This window comes from Pseudophryne corroboree, chromosome 8 (genome assembly GCF_028390025.1).
Source record: "Pseudophryne corroboree isolate aPseCor3 chromosome 8, aPseCor3.hap2, whole genome shotgun sequence".
In the NCBI taxonomy this organism is placed as follows: Eukaryota; Metazoa; Chordata; class Amphibia; order Anura; family Myobatrachidae; genus Pseudophryne; species Pseudophryne corroboree.
In genome coordinates, this window is record NC_086451.1 from 352,048,732 (window position 1) to 352,072,882 (window position 24,151).

Below are 24,151 nucleotides of genomic sequence, written 5' to 3' on the forward strand. Positions count from 1 at the left end.
AAATATAAATTTTCAAGGCCCTGACTACGTCCAGTAACTTGGAATCTTCCAAGTCCCTAGTAGCCGCAGGCACTACAATAGGTTGGTTCAAGTGAAAAGCTGATACCACCTTAGGGAGAAACTGGGGACGAGTCCTCAATTCTGCCCTATCCATATGGAAAATCAGATAAGGGCTTTTACATGACAAAGCCGCCAATTCTGACACCCGCCTGGCCGAAGCCAAGGCCAATAACATGACCACTTTCCACGTGAGATATTTCAAATCCACAGTTTTAAGTGGCTCAAACCAATGTGATTTCAGGAAACTCAACACTACATTGAGATCCCAAGGTGCCACAGGAGGCACAAAAGGGGGCTGAATATGAAGCACTCCCTTTACAAAAGTCTGAACTTCAGGCAGTGAAGCCAGTTCTTTCTGGAAGAAAATCGACAGAGCCGAAATCTCCCGACAGTAGGAAGTGCAGAAAACGACCCAGCTGAAATTCCTCTGTAGGGGCCTTCCTGGCCTCACACCACGCAACATATTTTCGCCAAATACGGTGATAATGGTTTGCGGTTACTTCTTTCCTGGCTTTTATCAGCGTAGGAATGACTTCCTCCGGAATGCCCTTTTCCTTTAGGATCCGGAATTCAACCGCCATGCCGTCAAACGCAGCCACGGTAAGTCTTGGAACAGACAGGGCCCCTGCTGTAGCAGATCCTGTCTGAGCGGTAGAGGCCATGGGTCCTCTGATATCATTTCTTGAAGTTCTGGGTACCAAGCTCTTCTTGGCCAATCCGGAACCACGAGTATCGTTCTTACTCCTCGCCTTCTTATTATTCTCAGTACCTTTGGTATGAGAGGCAGAGGAGGGAACACATAAACCGACTGGTACACCCACGGTGTCACTAGAGCGTCCACAGCTATCGCCTGAGGGTCCCTTGACCTGGCGCAATATCTCTTTAGCTTTTTGTTGAGGCGGGACGCCATCATGTCCACCTGTGGCCTTTCCCAACGGTTTACCAACAGTTGGAAGACTTCTGGATGAAGTCCCCACTCTCCCGGGTGTAGGTCGTGTCTGCTGAGGAAGTCTGCTTCCCAGTTGTCCACTCCCGGAATGAACACTGCTGACAGTGCTAGTACGTGATCTTCCGCCCATCGGAGAATCCTTGTGGCTTCTGCCATCGCCATCCTGCTTCTTGTGCCGCCCTGTCGGTTTACATGGGCGACTGCCGTGATGTTGTCTGATTGGATCAGTACCGGCTGGTTTTGAAGCAGGGGCCTTGCCTGACTTAGGGCATTGTAAATGGCCCTCAGTTCCAGAATATTTATGTGTAGGGACGACTCCTGACTTGACCAAAGTCCCTGGAAATTTCTTCCCTGTGTGACTGCCCCCCAGCCTCGAAGGCTGGCATCCGTGGTCACCAGGACCCAGTCCTGTATGCCGAATCTGCGGCCCTCTAGAAGATGAGCACTCTGCAGCCAAGACAGTAGAGACACCCTGGTCCTTGGAGACAGGGTTATCAGTCGATGCATCTGAAGATGCGATCCCGACCACTTGTCCAAGAGGTCCCACTGGAAGGTCCTTGCATGGAACCTGCCGAATGGAATTGCTTCGTATGAAGCCACCATTTTTCCCAGGACTCGTGTGCAGTGATGCACCGATACCTGTTTTGGTTTCAGGAGGTCTCTGACTAGAGATGACAGCTCCTTGGCTTTCTCCTGCGGGAGAAACACTTTTTTCTGTTCTGTGTCCAGAATCATCCCCAGGAACAGTAAGCGTGTGGAAGGAACCAGTTGTGACTTTGGAATGTTTAGAATCCAGCCATGCTGTTGTAGCACTTCCCGAGATAGTGCTACTCCGACCAGCAACTGCTCCTTGGACCTCACCTTTATTAGGAGATCGTCCAAGTACGGGATAATTAAAACTCCCTTTTTTCGAAGGAGTATCATCATTTCTGCCATTACCTTGGTAAACACCCTCGGTGCCGTGGACAGTCCAAACGGTAGTGTCTGAAATTGGTAATGGCAATCCTGTACCACAAATCTGAGGTACTCCTGGTGAGGAAGGTAAATGGGGACATGCAGGTAAGCATCCTTGATGTCCAGGGATACCATGTAATCCCCCTCGTCCAGGCTTGCAATAACCGCCCTGAGCGATTCCATCTTGAACTTGAATCTTTTTATGTATGTGTTCAAGGATTTCAAATTTAAAATGGGTCTCACCGAACCGTCCGGTTTCGGTACCACAAACAGTGTGGAATAGTAACCCCGTCCTTGTTGAAGTAGGGGTACCTTGACTATCACCTGCTGGGAATACAGCTTGTGAATTGCCTCTAGCACAGCCTCCCTGCCCGAGGGAGTTGTCGGTAAGGCCGATTTGAGGAAACGGCGGGGGGGAGACGCCTCGAATTCCAGCTTGTACCCCTGAGATACTACTTGAAGGATCCAGGGATCCACCCGTGAGCGAACCCACTGATCGCTGAATTTTTTGAGGCGGCCCCCCACCGTACCTGGCTCCGCCTGTGGGGCCCCACCGTCATGCGGCGGATTTGGAAGAAGCGGGGGAGGACTTTTGTTCCTGGGAACCTGCTGTGTGGTGCAGCTTTTTTCCCCTTCCTCTGCCTCTAGACAGAAAGGACCCGCCTTTTCCCCGCCTGTATTTCTGGGGTCGAAAGGACTGTACCTGATAATACGGCGCTTTCTTAGGCTGTGAGGGGACATGGGGCAAAAATGCTGACTTCCCAGCTGTTGCTGTGGAAACAAGGTCTGAGAGACCATCCCCGAATAACTCCTCACCCTTATAAGGCAAAACTTCCATGTGCCTTTTCGAATCTGCATCCCCTGTCCACTGCCGAGTCCATAAGCCTCTCCTAGCAGAAATGGACAATGCACTTATTCTAGATGCCAGCCGGCAGATCTCCCTCTGTGCATCTCTCATGTATAAGACTGAGTCTTTTATATGCTCTACGGTTAGCAATATAGTGTTCCTGTCTAGGGTGTCAATATTTTCCGACCAAGCAGCAGCAGCACTGCACATCCACGCTGAAGCAATAGCTGGTCTCAGTATAACACCAGTGTGTGTATATATAGACTTTAGGATAGCCTCCTGCTTTCTATCAGCAGGTTCCTTTAGGGCGGCCGTATCCGGAGACGGTAGTGCCACCTTTTTTGACAAACGTGTGAACGCTTTATCCACCCTCGGGGGAGTTTCCCAACGTGACCTATCCTCTGTCGAGAAAGGTAATTTTTTTGAAATCACCAATTTTTTATCGGGGAAAGCCCACGCTTCTTCACACACTTCATTTAATTCTTCAGATGGGGGAAAAACTATTGGTAGTTTTTTCTCCCCAAACATAATACCCTTTTTTGAGGTACCTGGGTTTATATCAGAAATGTGTAATACCTCTTTCATTGCCTCAATCATGCAACGAATGGCCCTAGTGGACATTAAATTTGACTCATCGTCGTCGACACTGGTATCAGTATCCGTGTCGACATCTGTGTCTGCCATCTGAGGTAGTGGGCGTTTCAGAGCCCCTGATGGCCTTTGAATTGTCTGGGCAGGCACGAGCTGAGAAGCCGGCTGTCCCGCGTTTGGCATGTCGTCAAATTTTTATGTAAGGAGTCGACACTTGCACGTAATTCCTTCCATAAGTCCATCCACTCCGGTGTCTGCCCCGCAGGGGGTGACATCACATTTATAGGCATCTGCTCCGCCTCCACATAAGCCTCCTCATCAAACATGTTGACACAGCCGTACCGACACACCGCACACACACAGGGAATGCTCTTAAAGGAGACAGGACCCCACAAAAGCCCTTTGGGGAGACAGAGAGAGAGTATGCCAGCACACACCAGAGCGCTATATAATGCAGGGACTAACTGAATTATGTCCCCTTATAGCTGCTATAAGTTATACTGCGCCTAAATTTAGTGCCCCCCTTCTCTTTTTTACCCTTTCTGTAGTGTAGACTGCAGGGGAGAGTCAGGGAGCTTCCTTCCAGCGGAACTGTGAGGGAGAAATGGCGACAGTGTGCTGAGGGAGATGGCTCCGCCCCTTTTTCGGCGGACTTTTCTCCCGCTTTTTTATGGATTCTGGCAGGGGTAATTACCACATATATAGCCTCTGGGGCTATATATTGTGGTTATTTTGCCAGCCAAGGTGTTTTTATTGCTGCTCAGGGCGCCCCCCCCCCCCCCAGCGCCCTGCACCCTCAGTGACCGGAGTGTGAAGTGTGTATGAGGAGCAATGGCGCACAGCTGCAGTGCTGTGCGCTACCTTGGTGAAGACTGAAGTCTTCTGCCGCTGATTTTCCGGACCATCTTCATGCTTCTGGCTCTGTAAGGGGGACGGCGGCGCGGCTCCGGGAACGAACACCAAGGACGGGTCCTGCGGTCGATCCCTCTGGAGCTAATGGTGTCCAGTAGCCTAAGAAGCCCAAGCTAGCTGCAAGCAGGTAGGTTCGCTTCTTCTCCCCTTAGTCCCTCGTTGCAGTGAGCCTGTTGCCAGCAGGTCTCACTGTAAAATAAAAAACCTAACATATACTTTCTTTCTAGGGGCTCAGGAGAGCCCCTAGTGTGCATCCAGCTCGGCCGGGCACAGAAATCTAACTGAGGTCTGGAGGAGGGGCATAGAGGGAGGAGCCAGTGCACACCAGATAGTACCAAATCTTTCTTATAGAGTGCCCAGTGTCCTGCGGAGCCCGTCTATTCCCCATGGTCCTTACGGAGTCCCCAGCATCCACTAGGACGTCAGAGAAAAGAGCCTTCTCTGTAGAGCTCCCAATGCTATCAGTACTTGCACTTCAGAGACAAATACATTTATTGTAGATATTAATCTGCATGTAAAGAGACTTAATGTCTGATTCTGAGCCAGGCACAGCTGTGACATATGATGCGGTTGGAGCAATGAGTTCTTTGCATACACATGTATGTGAGTTACACTGCACATGTACCTACAGAGCAGCCATACAGATTTGGACGTAGCAATAATGTACGTTCCTGGGCGGTGATGGGGATGGCTAAAAAGATGTATGGAGATGTTGCGTCTTATGGTAGTGTCAGAGGCATGTCACTAAAAGCAGTTGAATATCAGAGACGCTTAATTGATCACATAGCAGACCACACTCAGGAGAAACTGCACCTAACAGGGCAGGTGCATGACTTGATAGTGTGACCGATGGTGCATCCAAAGTCACACCAAGCGGTATTTTAGGGTTTACAGACGCATCAGTCCTTGTGTATTTATACGCACGGATATACACCAGGAAAGGACTCTATAGCTGCATCAGCATAGCAACGCAGATGTGACTGCAGCAACACGTGCAGCAGCATCTGTCTCTGACTCAAAATCAGGCACTTAGGGGGTCATTCCGAGTTGATCGCTAGCTGCCGTTGTTCGTAGCGCAGCGATCAGGCAAAAAAATCGGCACTGCTGCACATGCGCATGGTGTGCACTGCGCACGCGCGAAGTACTTTCACAAAAGCCTATGCAGCTTCACACAAGGTCTAGCGACGCTTTACAGTCGCACTGCTGATCGGTGAGTGATTGACAAGAATGGGGCGTTTCTGGAAGGAAACTGACCGTTTTCCGGGAGTTTGCTGAAAAACGCAGGCGTGTCAGATACAAATGCAGGTGTGCCTGGGGAAACGGGGGAGTGGCTGGACGAACGCAGGGCGTGTTTGTGACGTCAAAACAGGAACTAAATAGTCTGAAGTGATCGCAAGGTAGGAGTAGGTCTGCAGCTACTCAGAAACTGCTTGAAAAAATGTTGCCGCCGTTCTGCAATCCTTTCGTTCGCATTTCTGCTAAGCTAAAATACACTCCCAGAGGGCGGCGGCTTAGCGTTTGCACTGCTGCTAAAAGCAGCTAGCAAGCGAACAACTCGGAATGAGGGCCTTAGTGCCTCTCTATTCCATGGCTCTTATGTAATAGCCTGCGAGTTGCAGGTACCAGTGCGATTCAGGCGATTTAGAGGGGACCCATGCTGTCATGCCCCCACAGTCTTGGATACACCCCCTAGTACCAGGGTACTATATTTCTCCCAGCAGCACTGTCCATGACTTGACTAGCTTTCCTTACAACACACTCAGTGGGATGTATACAGAAGCCATGTGAGCAGGAACAATGTATTGGCTTTAAATGCATCCAAATAGGTGCACGCTGAGACAAAGTCTTATCCTGAAAAGCATCTATAAGCCACCCCATAGACATAAAGCTTCTGTCAAGAAAAACACACACAATGGTCTCAGAGCACATAACACCATATAACCGAAGACGAGTTTGCACAACGTAGTGAAATTTTTACAAACCTCAAATTCTCGTCTCTTTTCATAAATTGGAATAAGCATCTTTGAGACTTCAGAGATGGTTTCATATCTCTCCGCTTTCCATAAGCTGTCCACACACTGCTCCAGTAACTCCACCAACACCTCCTGATGGGACAGAGAAACGGCATCATTGAAAACTACAGTACTATCAAGAATTTACTGCAATACATTGTGATCCAAATTATATAGTACAACTTGTCTGACTGACCACTTAGAATAAGCACATATAGGCATATAGAAAGTAAGAGAGTTATAAGCTATTGCTGACAGCTTTCTTTTACAGTGTAACATACTGTAGTTACTTCTTCAGTGTCCAGCACTATCTATCTATCTATCTATTTATCTATATGACTCCTGAAGAATCTTAATCCTCGGTAAAGCAGATTTTGAAGCTGCACCTCTCAAAGGGACTCCTGTTAGCGAGGCCAAAGGTTAAGATGGGTGATATGTCTAAGAGAGGGCGCTATTCTAAATTAAAGCTGATCAAAAGTGAAATAAATTCTACCAAGTGAACCTTTACGGTTACAATTATATGTGAAATAGTCCTTTTACTGACATAATATATGACACCCTTATAAAAACAAAACAATGGGGTAAATTTACTAAGATTCGTGTTTTCCCGTTTGAGGTCAAAGTTCAATCACGAATGACATCGAAAGTGTAAATATGCAACTTTTTGAATTGATTACGACTAATTTACTAAGCTGCCGTATTCTGCATTTTCGGGTTTTCCGATGTCGATGTCATTCGTTTTTTTAGGCAGTGTTTTACGTGAGTGACTTGTAAAACACTGCCGACTTTAATACAATGAATCTCGGCCGGATCTGAGAGATCCGTGCTGGGCTTCATTGTGCACCTTGTAAAAAAAAAAAAAAAAAAGTTTAAACTTAAAAAAAAAATTGCGTGGGGTCCCCCCTCCTAAGCCAAACCAGCCTCGGGCTCTTTGAGCCGGTCCTGGTTGCAAAAATATGGGGAAAAAATTGACAGGGGTTCCCCCATATTTAAACAACCAGCACCGGGCTCTGCGCCTGGTCCTGGTTCCAAAAATACGGGGGACAAAAAGAGTAGGGGTCCCCCGTATTTTTGAAACCAGCACCGGGCTCCACTAGCTGGACAGATAATGCCACAGCCTGGGTCACTTTTATACAGTGCCTTGCGGCCGTGGCATCAAATATCCAACTAGTCACCCCTGGCCGGGGTACCCTGGGGGAGTGGGGACCCCTTCAATCAAGGGGTCCCCCCCCCCCAGCCACCCAAGGGCCAGGGGTGAAGCCCGAGGCTGTCCCCCCCATCCAATGGGCTGCGGATGGGGGGCTGATAGCCTTTGTGATAAGTGTTTGATATTGTGTTTTTAGTAGTAGTACTACAAGGCCCAGCAAGCCTCCCCCGCAAGCTGGTACTTGGAGAACCACAAGTACCAGCATGCGGCGGAAAAATGGGCCCGCTGGTACCTGTAGTACTACTACTAAAAAAATACCCCAATAAAGACAACACACACACACCTTGAAAGTATAACTTTAATACATCCATCCACACCTCCATATACACATACTTACCTTATGTTCCCACGCAGGTCGGTCCTCTTCTCCAGTAGAATCCATGGTGTACCTGTAGAAAAAATTATACTCACATAATCCAGTGTTTTCTGCTCCTCGGTAAATCCTTTTGTAATCCACGTACTTGAAAAAATAAAAAAACGAATACCCGACCACGAACTGAAAGGGGACCCATGTTTTCACATGGGCCCCCTTTCCCCGAATGCCAGAAACCCACTCTGACTGATGTCTAAGTGGGTTTCCTCAGCCAATCAGGAAGCGCCACGTTGTAGCACCCTCCTGATCGGCTGTGTGCTCCTGTACTGTATGACAGGCGGCACACGGCAGTGTTACAATGTAGCGCCTATGCGCTCCATTGTAACCAATGGTGGGAACTGTCAGGTCAGCGGTGAGGTCACTTTCGGTCAACCGCTGACCTGACAGTTCCCACCATTGGTTACAATGGAGCGCATAGGCGCTACATTGTAACACTGCCGTGTGCCGCCTGTCATACAGTACAGGAGCACACAGCCGATCAGGAGGGTGCTACAACGTGGCGCTCCCTGATTGGCTGAGGAAACCCACTTAGACATCAGTCAGAGTGGGTTTCTGGCATTCGGGGAAAGGGGGCCCATGTGAAAACATGGGTCCCCTTTCAGTTCGTGGTCGGGTATTCGTTTTTTTATTTTTTCAAGTACGTGGATTACAAAAGGAGTTACCGAGGAGCCTTCAACCATGGATTATGTGAGTATAATTTTTTCTACAGGTACACCATGGATTCTACTGGAGAAGAGGACCGACCTGCGTGGGAACATAAGGTAAGTATGTGTATATGGAGGTGTGGATGGATGTATTAAAGTTATACTGTCAAGGTGTGTGTGTTATGTCTTTATTGTGGTATTTTTTTAGTAGTAGTACTACTACAGGTACCAGCGGGCCCATTTTTCCGCCGCATGCTGGTACTTGTGGTTCTCCAAGTACCAGCTTGCGGGGGAGGCTTGCTGGGCCTTGTAGTACTGCTACTAAAAACAATATCAAACACTTATCACAAAGGCTATCAGCCCCCCATCCGCAGCCCATTGGATGGGGGGGGGGGACAGCCTCGGGCTTCACCCCTGGCCCTTGGGTGGCTGGGGGGGACGGGACCCCTTGATTGAAGGGGTACCCACTCCCCCAGGGTACCCCGGCCAGGGGTGACTAGTTGGATATTTGATGCCACGGCCGCAAGGCACTGTATAAAAGTGACCCCCGGCTGTGGCATTATCTGTCCAGCTAGTGGAGCCCGGTGCTGGTTTAAAAAATACGGGGGACCCCTACTCTTTTTGTCCCCCGTATTTTTGGAACCAGGACCAGGCGCAGAGCCTGATGCTGGTTGCTTAAATATGGGGGAACCCCTGTCCATTTTTTCACCATATTTCTGCAACCAGGATCGGCTCAAAGAGCCCGAGGCTGGTTTGCCTTAGGAGGGGGGACCCCACGCAATTTTTTTTCTGAAAATTTATAACATTTCCCCCCCCTTCCCACTGAAAAACATGCACGGATCTCATGGATCCGTGCATGCCTATACAAACACGGGATAAAAAAGCAGGTCTGGTTTTTTTTAGCACTTTTTCACGATTTGTATTTTATCACGGCAGTGTTTGGCTATTGTCGGCAGTGTTTGTGTTTTGCACTTTTTAGTAAATTCCCGATTTCTAGCAATTTGCAGGCGTATTTGACCGATGGTGTATTGATTCGTGATTTTTTCCTAGGACTTCCAAAATATTACGAATGCCCTCATCACTGCCGTGATTTTTGCTTAGTAAATTACCGAGATGACACTTTGAAGAAAAAACGGCATCTCGGTCAAAATCGGGACCTTAGTAAATATACCCCCAATATTTTATAAAACGCTTGCACTTAGCTTAATAAGTACAATTTACAATCAATAAATAATACCTAAAAGAATCCCACATCTGAGCATATACACTTCACCCTTTTGTTGGAGTAAATGGGGGTCATTAAGATCTGATCGCTGCTGTGCTTTTTCGCACAGTGGGTGATCAGATCCAAACTGCACATGCGGTATGCACCACGCCGGCGTGTCGCACGGCTGCAACGGGGATCACCGGTCAGCGATTGGATTGTGTGAAGGATTCATTCGCATGGGCGCTCGCAAGGAGATTGACAGGAAGAGGACGTTTGTGGGAGGCAACTGACTGTTTTCAGGGAGTGTCTGGGTAAACGCAGGCGGGATCAAGCGTTTTCAGGGCGGGTGTCTGACATAAAATCCGGTCCCGAACAGGCTGATGTGATCGCAGCGGCTGAGTAAGTCCTGTGCTGCGCAGAGACTGCACAAAATCAGTTTGTGCAGCACTGCTACACATGCGATCGCACACTTGCACAGCTAAAATACCCTCCCCTGTAGGCGGCAACTATCTGATCGCAGGACAGCAAAATTTGCTGCCTAGCGATCACATCTGAATGACCCCCAATAACCACAATTTCATATTCACGGAGTGGATCCAGTGAACGGTTAAACTCAATTTGGTTACATGTTATGAATAATTGTTGTCAATCGAAGTGCAACTTGTGCAGTAATATCCAGGAATGGGAATGTCAGTGATTTCCTTGCGTCCTTCAAAAATACGTAATGGTTTAGGAAGAATATGACCTTTAACATATACAGATGTGTCCTCTTACATCCTTGCTGCAGTCCCGCTAAACAGCCCTTGAAGTCGCGCCATGCCATTGTGGGACTTGATAGCGCCAAGCATCTTTTTTTTTTTTTGTTGCGTCTTAGATTCAATGTAATAGGACGCACAAGTGGCATGCCTATAGTCTGTGTGTGACTGCGACTGTATTTACATATAAAATGGTATGCTACAGTGTTTTCATGGAAAAAACACTGTAACGTGGCATTTCAGATGCAGATAGAGCTGCAATTACAGTGTTCAGGAGCGTAGCCGGCTTGCAGCCCTTCTACGGATCTGATGTTGCATATTGTGTTTTTATTTTTTTTTCTTGTCTTTTTTGTTAATGTAGCAAATTGCATTTCTTTACCCCAAAAAATTACAAAGCACACTTCATAATAGAATAAAATTCAACACACACAGTAGTGTTACATTGTCAGTTGCAAATATTTTTAAGAAATTTAAAATCCATGGGACTGTAGCCAACCTTTCTGGATGCAGCCTCAAGAGGGAAATCGACCCCAGATTTAATATAAAGGATTGTGAGAATAGTAAAAAGTGCCATGGAAAAGTTACAAAGAGGGACAAGCTGGACTCCAAGGTCAAAACAACATTAAAAAAATAATCCAAACTGGGATTTTGTAAAATGCATATTGACACCATCAGAGGACAGATGAGTCAAAATGTAAACTTTTTGGCAATTCATATTTGTCAAGGGGCCGAGTGTTTGAGAGCTGTCTTGGGACCCTTGGGGCAAACTGAAGGAGTGTTTGTTGAAACTAGGAGAGTTGGAGCGGATATGGACTGAGGCTGAGGTGCTCGGATTTCCTTGGCAATCCCAACAATACAAAGCAGCACTCTGCACTGGAAACTGGTCTAGGATACAGAACTGGAATCCCAGCCAGGAAAGCCTGGAACCGGTTGTATGGAACTCAACCCCAGCACCTAAACACAGAAGCTAAGGGTTGGAAAGTACTACTGGGAAGTGGGAACTCAGATAAACACAACTGAAGAGACTCAGAGCTGCATACTACCGAACCTGAAAACTAGAAACTTAGAACTAGTGTCAGAAATGGAGGAATTCCCGGGCAACCGACCACAAGGGTCAAATCGCCCCAGAACTCACACATTGATTTACAAGCATGGAACTGGAATCAGAATATTCGACTCAGAAATGGAAAGTGGAGATTATTATTATTCTTATTATTTATTTATAAGGGGCCACAAGTGTTTTGCAGCGCTGTACGTACAACACACATTAGAACAATACAGGGCGTACAGGACTTATCATCACAGAAAACTAAAACAGAGCACAGGTATCAATTAGCACCACATTTCCCCTGTACACAATACAGCTGAGATGTCAAGAAGCAAAGAAGTAATCTGCCTGCTACTGGGGGCAGGCAGCCGTTGCAAGAGATGAACAGTAATGGATATTTGACACTCAGGAACAGTCTCAGGTCTTCATGCAGCACGGACTGCAATTGCGACTAAATGCACACTGACTGTGATCGCAATTGGAAACCTGCGAAGACCTCTAGCCAAACCCACAATCTCATCTGCAATTATACAAATCCATTGCAAATATAGGGGGTTATTCAGTACGGACTGCAAATTCTGCTAAAAAAAGCAATCCGTTCTTTCGCATGCTGGGGGCTGCCCATTGCAGGGCAAGGCCGCCCCGCATGCTAAATGGCCTAACCACTGTCTGCGGTTAACTGCAGTTGCAGCAACTGTGGACAACCCCTTGCAGTCGCAGCTAGGCTGCGTATGAAGGCGGTTCACTGCCATTCTCTTGATAGGTGCAGCTGCGTGTGACGTCACGCAGCCGCCCCGAAAAACAGCCCACATTTTCAATGCGCCGCCCCTGCAACACTCAATAGCTGCCCCGTGAACGCCTCTGCCTGTCAATCAGGCAGAGGTGTTCACAGCCAATGCAATCAGATTACACTGGCTGCTAGCGTATGCGCAGTAGCACCGGGAATGGGGTTATTGCAGTCGCATCGATTAGTGATGCGACCTGAATAATAAATAAATAATAAAATAAATTATGAGAACAAATATACATCGATGTCAGCACAAAACTGGGATGTTTTTTTTTTGTTCTATTCTGCGTTGCTCTCTAGCTACTCAGCCTGTGCTGTTGAAGCAATTGCAATTTGTGCAATCTGTTTCGCATATATTGTGATTGCAACACCCACGACACACCCACTACATGCTCCGCATTGCCGAAATTGCGTATCCATCCTACTGACACACTTCTACCACTCCTTTTTATTGTTGTTAAATGCGATTGCTACTGTGTTCTCAGATACCTAGGTACAATCACAAAAACCAGACAAGCACTTGATGCTGGAGAGCCCCCTGGAATATCTGTAGCAGATGGAAAACAGTGGATGCAGGCCAGGGAGGCAGGATAGCAGCAGACTGCTGAGAACTGCAGAGACAGAACCGCTGGTAGATAACAGAAGTTTTCAAAACAGAGTCCTAGTAACATGTGGCAGCTGTAGAAGTCCGAACACAGAAGTAAAACAGAGTATAAAAGAAACAGCACTGTAATGACTGAAGCCTGGGGTCCAGGAACTGTCTCAGGAAGATGCTGATCTGGCAATATGCTGTACTCAGGAGCAGGTTTAAATAGGCTCCAGTGGAAGTGCATAGGCTGACAGAATCATGTTACAGTATGTCTACATTACAAGCTGTGGGGAGCTGCTGAGGTACAGGAGATGTACGGTAATGTGGCTCTGCAGAGTGTATTAAGTGGGGCTAGGACCCTGATTTGTTACATCAGCTCTATGTTCACAAATGAAAAAGTTAAGCTGTAAAGAAAAAACACCATGGGTTAAATGTAATAGCCTGAAAACTGCATCAGCGGGTTCCCGGCAAGTCTGCCAGATGTTTTAAAGTAGCATTCATTTAAAAGGAAAAAACAGGTTGGTTTTGCCTTTTAAATGATTGCTTCTTTAAAACATTAGGCAGACTCTCCGGGAAATTGCTGATGCCTGCAGTTTGTAGGCTATTACGTTTAACGCGATACATACTGTGAAAGTGGAGGCGGCTTTGTTATGTTTTAGGGTTGCTTTGCTGTGTCTGGCATGGGGTGCCTTAAATCTGTGCAAGGTAAAATGAAATGTGAAGACTATCACAGCATTTTGCAAAGAAACATACTGCCCAGTGCCAGAAAGCTCTGACTCAGTCGCAGGTCATACAGTAGGTCCTCCCACAGGATCATGACAAAAAAAAACATACAGATAAAAGCAACCGAGAATGAATAAGAACAAAACATTCGACTAAATATATTTATTTGAATCAAAAATCTAACGCAAAGTCTGATTGCCATTAAATATAGAACAAACAACGATGGCTGACAATTCCTTTATTTCAAGTTATTTCAGTGAAAACCATGGGTGGTTCTTTTTTCTTGGAAGGGTAATAACAAATTTGTCCACGTCAGGAAATAAACATAATGGAACAAACAGAGCAGCTATAATGTGATTACAAAAAGTGTAACCACAAAATGTAAAAATAAAATATTAATAAAAAAACAAAACAAAAACAAAACAGAGCTACTTGGTTCCCAAACTAACTGCTGAAGAGTTTGCTGTATCTTTCCAGTCTCTGCAGTCTTCCTATAACATACAATAGGATTACAAAAGAACAAATGTGTCCTTATACACCTACCGTGTTTCCCCGATAATAAGCCCTTCCCCGAAAATAAGCCCTACCCTTGCTTTTGGAAACTGGTCCAAAATAAGCCCTACCCCGAAAATAAGCCCTATCAAAATTCCCATTACCCGAATCCGTGCACTAAATTCAATGCCCCCAGCTCCACCCCCGCTAACCCCCTTCACCGCCGCCCTGCTTGAGGGATGCTGTACAGTACTGTATCAGCCGTTGAAGACTCCAGCTCCCAGTCCCAGGGATGCATTGCGCCCTGTGCATGATGTCACTGCGCACATCACGCGGCTTCTGTACACAGCGGGAGCGGAGTAGCAGCGGCACCGGCGGAAAGCATGAAGAAGAACTGGAAACTGGAACTGGAAAGTGCTGTAGGTGAGGAGCAGGACTGGGGGCATGGTGGCTGTAAAAGGAGGACTGGGGGTTGTAAAAGCAGGACTGGGGGCATGGTGGCTGTAAAAGGAGGACTGGGGGCTGTAGAAGCAGGACTGGGGGCATGGTGGCTGTAAAAGGAGGACTGGGGGCTGTAAAAGCAGGACTGGGGGCATGGTGGCTGTAAAAGGAGGACTGGGGGCTGTAAAAGCAGGACTGGGGGCATGGTGGCTGTAAAAGGAGGACTGGGGGCTGTGAAATTTGCTGTCAATGTTAATTAAAATAAGCCCTACCCCGAAAATAAGCCCTATGGTGTTTTTTGTTGAAAAAAAAAAAAAATAAGACAGTGTCTTATTATCGGGGAACACGGTAGTATTATACCAAGCAGCACGAGAATATTCTTTTAATCTGATAATATCTTGCTGTTACAATATTATAAGGTTGTAAACGTTCTCTGAACTGTGTTTCATAAGGAGAAAACTAACTACCATGAATACTCCCAAACAAGATGGATTGTCAAGATCACACCCTTCCTATTATTATATCAGACTCCACATCCTCACCACCCCCCCACAACATTTCATTATTTTTGGGGCTTTTGTTATTGATCATGTGATGAATGAAAAATCCTGCTCAGTGTCATACCAACTGATGAAGCCATAGAGGGGTATTTAATTGGTGCCGGTGTATCCGAAAGTCGGAAAAACTGCACTTTTCAACAGTTTTTAGGTTGAATATGCATTCAACCTATTCAATGAAAGTGCAGCTTTTTCGACTGTCGGAAAAAAAAAGCACGTGGATCGGCGAGTAACGTGTTTTTGTTGAAAACGCGGCTGTTTTCAACAGTTTGTCGCTGATGCAGATTCGATTTGTAATCAAGTCGAATCTGCATTGTCGGAATGCTGGCCGGAAACGGGCAGCATTGAATAGTGACGTGTCGAATCCTCTCTGTCGGAGAGGATCCGACTTCAATTGAATACCCCCCATAACCTCTACTGGTATAAAACCATAGCATAATTCCTTGCACTTTCAGTGATTGTTGGGTTTGAATTTGTGCTCAAATACTGTACATGCCCCTTGTCTTTCCCTCCTCAGTATGGGGTTACTTTAATACTCCACAACAAGAAATACTGTTGTTAGTGGTAGGTAACCTATCCCATTGTAGGATTGTAGAAACAAGCACCCCACCTGCTCAGGTTCTACTTCTTGATGTGAACCAATGAGTCACTCTTCTTTCTACATAAGCGACCTAATTTCATATACTGTAAGTTACCTAAATAAACTCTCCAAGTTCAACATTGCATTCACCTTCTCATTCAGAATCTATTGCAGCAGTACATCAAGACAGTGGCGTATGGCGTAACTCCCGGACACAGTGGAGGCACTGGCCTCAGTGCTCCAGCTGTCAAGGGGGCACCAAGGAGGAAAGATTAAGGGGGCTGCTGACCTAGGACAGATCTCCCTCCACTAGTTTGTAGCGATTTGCTACAGTCATTGCAATTAGCTGCAATAAGGAATCTTTATTATCCGAGATGTACCACTGGCGAGTCGCAGGCACAGTAGGAGCCAATCCCGGTTACCACTGACCATTGCGATCACATTATTCCTCCCTTGCCCCCTCAGTTGTGCTACTGTGCATGTGCTGACAGATTGCAGCACATTTGCAAGCTGGAGTCACTGTGGGAGAGTTGGGGGTCATCACGTTCTATTTCGCCTCCGGGAGTCTGGAGAACTTATACTCCTACATTAGGGAGATCCATCTAATCATTTGGGGACTATAGCGGTTTGCGGACTCTAAATGCCGCTACATGAATAAGTGGATGAGGCTTCATTATAAAGTGGGTATAACTGTTGCTGACCTGGTACAGTAGACAGGTAACACATATAAAGCTGACAAGTGTCTAAAAACGAAGCATTTCATAGGAAATCGCTGGCCTGCTGTAAAAATAAATATACTACTATACAGTACAAGTAAATATTAATTTAAAATGAAATATTGTTATGTACATTTTATGTAACAACTCCCAGTAACTTTCTATGCATACCAGCAATAAAACCTATATTAAAGCGATAAATTTCCTTAGACTGAACAGAAGGTTGATAGTAAAACAGTGATTGAAAATATCCCAACATCAGTGTTGAATTGTTTCTACTACAGGTTGAGTATCCCATATCCAAATATTCCGAAATACGGAATATTCCGAAATACGGATTTTTTTGAGTGAGAGGGAGACAGTGAAACCTTTGTTTTCTGATGGCTCAATGTACACAAACTTTGTTTAATACACAAAGTTTTTAAAAATATTGTATTAAATGACTGCCAGGATGTGTGTATAAGGTGCATATGAAACATAAATGAATTGTGTGTATGTACACGCACTTTGTTTAATGCACAAAGTTATTAAAAAGATTGTATTAAATTACCCTCAGGCTGTGTGTATAAGGTGTATATGAAACATACTGTAAATGCATTCTGTGCTTAGACTTAGGTCCCATCACCATGATATCTCATTATGTTATGCAATTATTCCAATATACGGAAAAATCCGATATCCAAAATACTTCTGGTCCCAAGCATTTAGGATAAGGGATACTCAACCTGTACTGGAAAAGACCACAGAAAAGCCTGGGACTGACTGTCAAAAATCTTCCAGACGTCTTTCTTTGACACCAGCAGCATTAGATGGAAATTGCTATTTGTCCATCACTCTTAAATAGGACTCTCTCATTTGAATGGCATCTCTCAATACAAAATATGTTCCATAGTGGTGTGTATACATACAGTAGTCAGAGTATATGTATATACAATAGTTTGTATACTTTTATTGTAGCATTTGACTCACACTATTCACCATGACTCACCAATTAGGTAGATAACTATCTCAACTTTTCTACTGAAAAACAGTGATCTTAGCCAAGAATTTATGCCACTCTGTGAATGTTCTAAAGAGTCATAAGGAAATGGGAGGATCCCGACACTTTCTGCAAAGTCTAAGCTGATGTGACCCTCTCTGGAATTCCTTTGTAGCCAGAGGGGAGTGTCAACAGGGAAGAGCTAGAGTCAGATTTCTATAAACACACAATCAGTAGAGAGCAACACAGTGGGGCTGATGCACAGTTAACCTTAAGCCTATTTGCAGAGCATGGGGTGTATTCAATAGCTGTCGGAAGCTGCCATCTTGTCAGAAAGACGGCAGCTTCCGACAGATTTCGGTCGGAAGGGGTTCCGACCTATTCAAAAAGTGCATTTTTTCCCCCGACAAGTCTGTAATTCTGATCCGCGTGCTTCTGTCGTAAACGGGGCAAAATCCAACAGGTTTTGGCCCCCTTTCCGACAATCTCAATTCGACTTTAAAAAAAGTCGGATTGAGGTGAGGAGACGGGGAGCGGTGTGGCGGGCTATGGGGAGCGGGGTGGCGGCCTATGGGGAGCGATGCGGCAGGCTATGGGGAAAGGGGATGAGAGGTACCTTGACGCCCGTCCCCCAGCCAGGCACCTCTCTCCCTGCAGCGAGGCACTGAGCGGCCGTGATGTGCGGCTCCAGTAGCTCCCTGTGTTCTCACACACGGGGAGCTGCTTACAGCCGCACGGACTCCAGCCTAATCCGACAGTCGGATTTGGCCACTCTATTGAATAGGGGTTGTCGGATCCATTCCGACAAACGCATATCGGAATGGATACGACTCTTATTGAATATAGTCCCATGTGTTGTGTGTTTTACACTATACATGCTCCAGAACCAAGTGTACGTGCAATGCAGTCCTAAAGCATTTCATCTTAATCTCCACCAGCTATAGAAGGGGCATAACGGGGCTGTACGGGGAAGATCTCACGTAGGCATTGTTCAGTGTGGGCGTGCTGACAGAACTGTGGGCTATGCTGAGTTGGCCCGAGAGTGCAAACGTGCATGTGATGTTCCAGACCAAGGATAGGGCTGGTGCAAATTAAGTAATTATCAAGGGTCTCAAACTAAGGATTCGGATAGGAGCGGTCTGCTCACAAAGATGCATACAACTCTGCAGACAGGTTAAGTAAAGTGATTTTGGCGGATTTGCTTGCATCTCTACATCGACCCCAGTGAGTGTAAACCATACTTACCTAGTCTCATGGAATGGCTGGGAGACTCCTGAATCCTAGGTATTGCTCCAGGCCGCCTGGAAGAGCATTCAAGTTTCCCAGTCCTCAGGCAGCAGCTGCCCAAAGCTGCCTAGCTCAGAGAAGTGGCAGATTACTCAATTTGGGCTGAAAGGCATGATCATAGAAACCCCCCACACTTTGCAATGCCGTAATCTCTGCATTGTAAAATGGGGGTGGGTCCACAATGATGCCATCATATCTGCACCACCAATCTATGCCACGTCAAGTAAAAGAAGAGGCAAAAACAGGGGAGGGAGAGGAGGAAGGGAGGCAGGGAAAAGGGGAGAGACAAAGAGGTGGGCCGAACTAAAAGGGAGAGGCACTGAGAGGGACATGAGGAAAAGAGATGGGAAGGAAGGGAAGGGCAGAGGATTAATTAAAAACAACACTGTAATAAGTAGACAGTAATAGCTAGCGACCCAACAAACAACAGGAGTAAAAATACTAGTTGTAACACTGTTCTACAATATGTATTTATGGTTGTGTCTACAATATATACTCTTTAATCTTATCTATAGTGCTGGACTGGGATACACAATGAAGTGGCATCACTAGGGTTGGTGTCACCTAATGTGGGCTCGCCACGCCCCCCTGGTGTATGACGTTTTGGGGTAATTCCAGGTGTCACACCCCCATTCTTGGCAGCCCCCTCCTGGATGATGTGAACATGTGCACGCCATCCATCATCGCTGCTTTGCTATATTTATTTCACCCCCCTGGATGGTGTCACCTAGTGCAATCCATACCACCCACACTAACCTAATGATGTCCCCTAGAAAATCCAGTTACAGTACAAGGACCTACAGTGCAGTTAAAATAAAATATTTATATAGCACATACATATTATAGCTCAATATACAATATGGCCATACTTGTTTTATGATTTTGTGATAATAAAATGCAATAAAGAGAGAACTGCCTTCCAGTACTGTATGTCCTAAAACAGTTACAGTGCTGCCAGGTTAGCCTGCCTCTAATGAACTGAAAGAAGAAGACCTATATACAATTAGGGATTCCAAAATACTTTTTCAACCCTGTACAATCAATCTTACCGCACATCTAGTATAATATTGTACCGACAGGTATGGTCTATGGGGGTAATTCTGAGTTGATCGCAGCAGGAACTTTGTTAGCAGTTGGGCAAAACCATATGCACTGCAGGGGGGGTAGATAAAACATGTGCAGTTAGATATGGGTGGGTTATTTTGTTTCTGTGTAGGATAAATACTGGCTGCTTTATTTTTACACTGCAATTTAGATTGCAGATTGAACACACCCCACCCATATCTAACTCTCTCTGCACATGTTATATCTGCCTTCCCTGCAGTGCACATGGTTTTGCCCAACTGCTAACAAAGGGGGTAATTCCAAGTTGATCGCAGCAGGAAATTTTTTAGCAGTTGGGCAAAACCATGTGCACTGCAGGGGGGCAGATATAACATGTGCAGAGAGAGATAGATTTGGGTGTGGTGAGTTCAATCTGCAATCTAAATTGCAGTGTAAAAATAAAGCAGCCAGTCTTTACCCTGCACAGAAACAAAATAACCCACCCAAATCTAACTCTTTCTGCACATGTTATATCTGCCTCCCCTGCAGTGCACATGGTTTTGCCCAACTGCTAAAAAAATTCCTGCTGCGATCAACTTGGAATTACCCCCAAAGTTCCTGCTGCGATCAACTCAGAATTACCCCCTAAATTTCACAGTCCATTACTTTTTGCTTACAGATGATGAGTAGGGACTAGGAAGGTATAATATTCTTAATGTACGGTTTGCTACAATATTGACTGAATGAGATATTACCGCACAGCACCTATGCTCATTATCTAAACACAGCCACAACTGAAGGTGGCAAAATCAAACTGTTAAAATCTAAAGTTAATTAAAGCTATTTTAAAATCTGTGTGTGCTTTTTTCCCCCCTAACTTTATTTGACTCTAGTATACCTGACACGTGTTCTATGGACCTCTTATCTAGATACACAGGGACATATGGGGTGGCCACACCTTTCAGCATTGAACAGGTTACTGTATTTAGATTAAGCCTGCTCTAGGTCCTTCTACGTTTGCTGTGATACTGTTTTGTTTTCTGTAACGATACAGTCATGTTGTCACAGCAGAACATACCCTCCCTCCAACTGTACCTTTTTGGTGTTTCAGTGTCTCCCATTCCTATTGATTCCCATGGCAGCGCCGTGGGACCACACCCCCTTTACACGTGGCCATGCCCTCTTTCCTAATTTGTACTGATTTTCTACTCAGCCGTGTTGGAGGGTATGATCAGAGCCATTAAAGGCATCAATGTGCAACAAACAACTGATTGCACTGCACTCCTGTGCATTGCTAGGCATTGTAATCTATATTTGTACACCACTGTGAGTATACTTTATACTGTAAATACTCTATATAGAAGTTGGTGGTAAGCTGACGTGACCCTTACTGTTACAAATTTTATCTGGTACAAAGCTTTTCATTTTTTATGATGATTTCAAACAAAGTGGTTTAACTGCACTATAAAGCCCCATAAATGTATTCCTATACTTATCTGCCCAAAGAAAGAGTTTCAAAAAACAAAGGGAATTAGCAAATCTTTTGATTTTTAGTGCCTTTAAACATACTCTGACTAACTTTGGTTATGTTAAGCTGTATGTCTGTTTGTACTAGTGAAGTTTACATACTCATAACGCCCAAAATTTCACAAATGGTAAGCGGGACATCTGGGCGGCAAAGCCGCGCCCATGTGCAAAAGGGGTGTGGTCTACGTGGAAGGGGTGTGGCTTCACGGGAGTGCCGCAATCGCAAGCCATGCCCCACATTTTTGTCACTGAGCGGGCATGGCCAGCGCTCTGTGAGCTGCTGGCATGCTCCCTCTCCCTCTGTCTCCCGTGAATTGACGCTGTCTATTCACTGCTGCTCTGCTAAGCAGAGGAGTGACAGGAGCCTCTTAATTGCCCCCAGTGGGACACTGCGGCCCGCGGGTGGGACAGCGGGACAGACCACCAAAAAATGGGACTGTCCCGTGAAAATTGGGACAGTTGGGAGGTATGCTAACTTTCTGACACCACCATTGGATAGTAGGAATAATACAGTCAGTTGCATGGCTGGTTTGGAGTAAGGGTGTGTGCATACGGTGAGATCCTTGCTATGTCCTATTTTTACTTGCGATTTCCCTTGAACTCCCCGGGGCCCAGATAGCACCGATTTTGACTAACTTTTCTTGAGATATGGACTATGGGGTATATGCAATTGCGGTCGAATTCCCGAAATTGTCGAATTTCGGGTCATTTTCGACCAAAAAAAAAATTTGCATATGCAATTCAGTGCTTTCCGACCAAAAAACGGACTTTCAAAATTCGAATTTTTGCAAATTCGACTTTTCTGCAATGATACAAGTGCTGCAATTCGACCAAAGCATATTCAATTCAAGTTTGGAAATTCGACAGCAGTGATTTTAGACAGCAAATTCGTCTTTTTCAATCCGCCACACTTTGGAGGGTGAAAACAATAAAAAAAAAATTTAAACATGTTTTTTTTGGTGTTTTTTTTTTTAGGAATAGCATATCTATTTATATTAGAAGGGATTAGGTACTTTTTTTTTTTTTGGGGGAGGCACAAATATTATTTATATTTTTTTTTAAATATTTTTTTTTTTTTATTTTTTTTTTATTGCTGGAACGGTAAAATCCTTTAAAAAAATGGCGTGGGGTCCCCCCTCCAAAGCATAACCAGCCTCGGGCTCTTCGAGCTGGTCCTGGTTCTAAAAATGCGGGGAAAAAATTGACAGGGGATCCCCCGTATTTTTAAAACCAGCACCGGGCTCTGCGCCTGGTGCTGGTGCCAAAAATACGGGGGACAAAACGAGCAGGGGTCCCCCGTATTTTTAACACCAGCATCGGGCTCCACTAGCTGGACAGATAATGCCACAGCCGGGGGTCACTTTTATGCCGTGCCCTGCGGCCGTGGCATTAAATATCCAACTAGTCACCCCTGGCCGGGGTACCCTGGGGGAGTGGGGACCCCTTCAATCAAGGGGTCCCCCCCCCAGCCACCCAAGGGCCAGGGGTGAAGCCCGAGGCTGTCCCCCCCCATCCAATGGGCTGCGGATGGGGGGGCTGATAGCCTTTTGTGATAATAAAAAGATATTGTTTTTTCCAGTAGTACTACAAGTCCCAGCAAGCCTCCCCCGCAAGCTGGTACTTGGAGAACCACAAGTACCAGCATGCAGGAGAAAAACGGGCCCGCTGGTACCTGTAGTACTACTGGGAAAAAAAATACCCAAATAAAAACAGGACACGCACACCGTCGACAGTAAAACTTTATTTCATACGTCGACACACACATACTTACCTATGTTCACACGCCGACATCGGTCCTCTTCTCCATGTAGAATCCACGGACACCTGAAAAGAAAAGTTCAATATACTCACCTCAGCCATGGTCCAGAGATACATCCACGTACTTGGCAAAAAAACAAAGCAAACACCCGCTCCATGCCGGACTGAAAGGGGTCCCATGCTGACACATGAGACCCCTTTCCACGAATGAGACCTGTCAGTGACAGCTGTCACATAAAGGTCTCTAAAGCCAATCAGGAAGCGCAACTTCGTTGCGCTCACCTGATTGGCTGTGCGCTGTCTGAACTCAGACAGCGCATCGCACAGCTCCGTCCATTATATTCAATGGTGGGAACTTAGCGGCTAGCGGTGAGGTCACCCGCCGGTCAGCCGCTGACCGCGGGTTAACCCCCCCGCTACCCGCAAAGTTCCCACCATTGAAAGTAATGGAGCGGCTTTGCGATGCGCTGTCACAGCACAGACAGCGCACAGACAGCGCACAGCCAATCAGGTGAGCGCCACGGAAGTAGCGCTTCCTGATTGGCTGAAGGGACTTCAGTGACAGGAGTCACGTGATGTCCCGGCATTCGGGAGAAAGGGGTCTGATGTGAAAGCATGGGACTACTTTCTTAGTCCGGTGGATCGGTGTTCGTTTTTTTTTTTTGCCAAGTACGTGGATTATCTCTGGACCTGGATTTACCTCTGGACGCTGGAAGGTGAGTATAATTTTTTCACAGGTACCTCGGATCGTCGGAGACCGTGGCAGTCGGCGTGTCAACATAGGTAAGTATGTGTGTGTCGGTAGTGTGTAATAAAGTTTTACTATCAAGGTGTGTGTGTACTGTTTTTATTTGGGTATTTTTTCCCCAGTAGTACTACAGGTACCAGCGGGCCCGTTTTTCTCCCGCATGCTGGTACTTGTGGTTCTCCAAGTACCAGCTTGCGGGGGAGGCTTGCTGGGACTTGTAGTACTACTGGAAAAAACAATATCTTTTTATTATCACAAAAGGCTATCAGCCCCCCCATCCGCAGCCCATTGGATGGGGGGGGGACAGCCTCGGGCTTCACCCCTGGCCCTTGGGTGGCTGGGGGGGGGGGGACCCCTTGATTGA

At 46.1% G+C, this 24,151-nt stretch overlaps 1 protein-coding gene across 2 annotated transcripts in view; it reads right to left on the reverse strand.

Annotated features, from left to right (window-relative positions):
• DOCK11 (dedicator of cytokinesis 11) overlaps positions 1–24,151 on the reverse strand; it is a 981,167-nt gene that overhangs the window by 276,651 nt on the left and 680,365 nt on the right. For both annotated transcript variants that reach the window (XM_063937505.1, XM_063937504.1), the window contains one exon: positions 6,296–6,418. In XM_063937505.1, the coding sequence (XP_063793575.1) occupies positions 6,296–6,418 (123 nt within the window). The remainder of the gene's footprint in view (positions 1–6,295; positions 6,419–24,151) is intronic.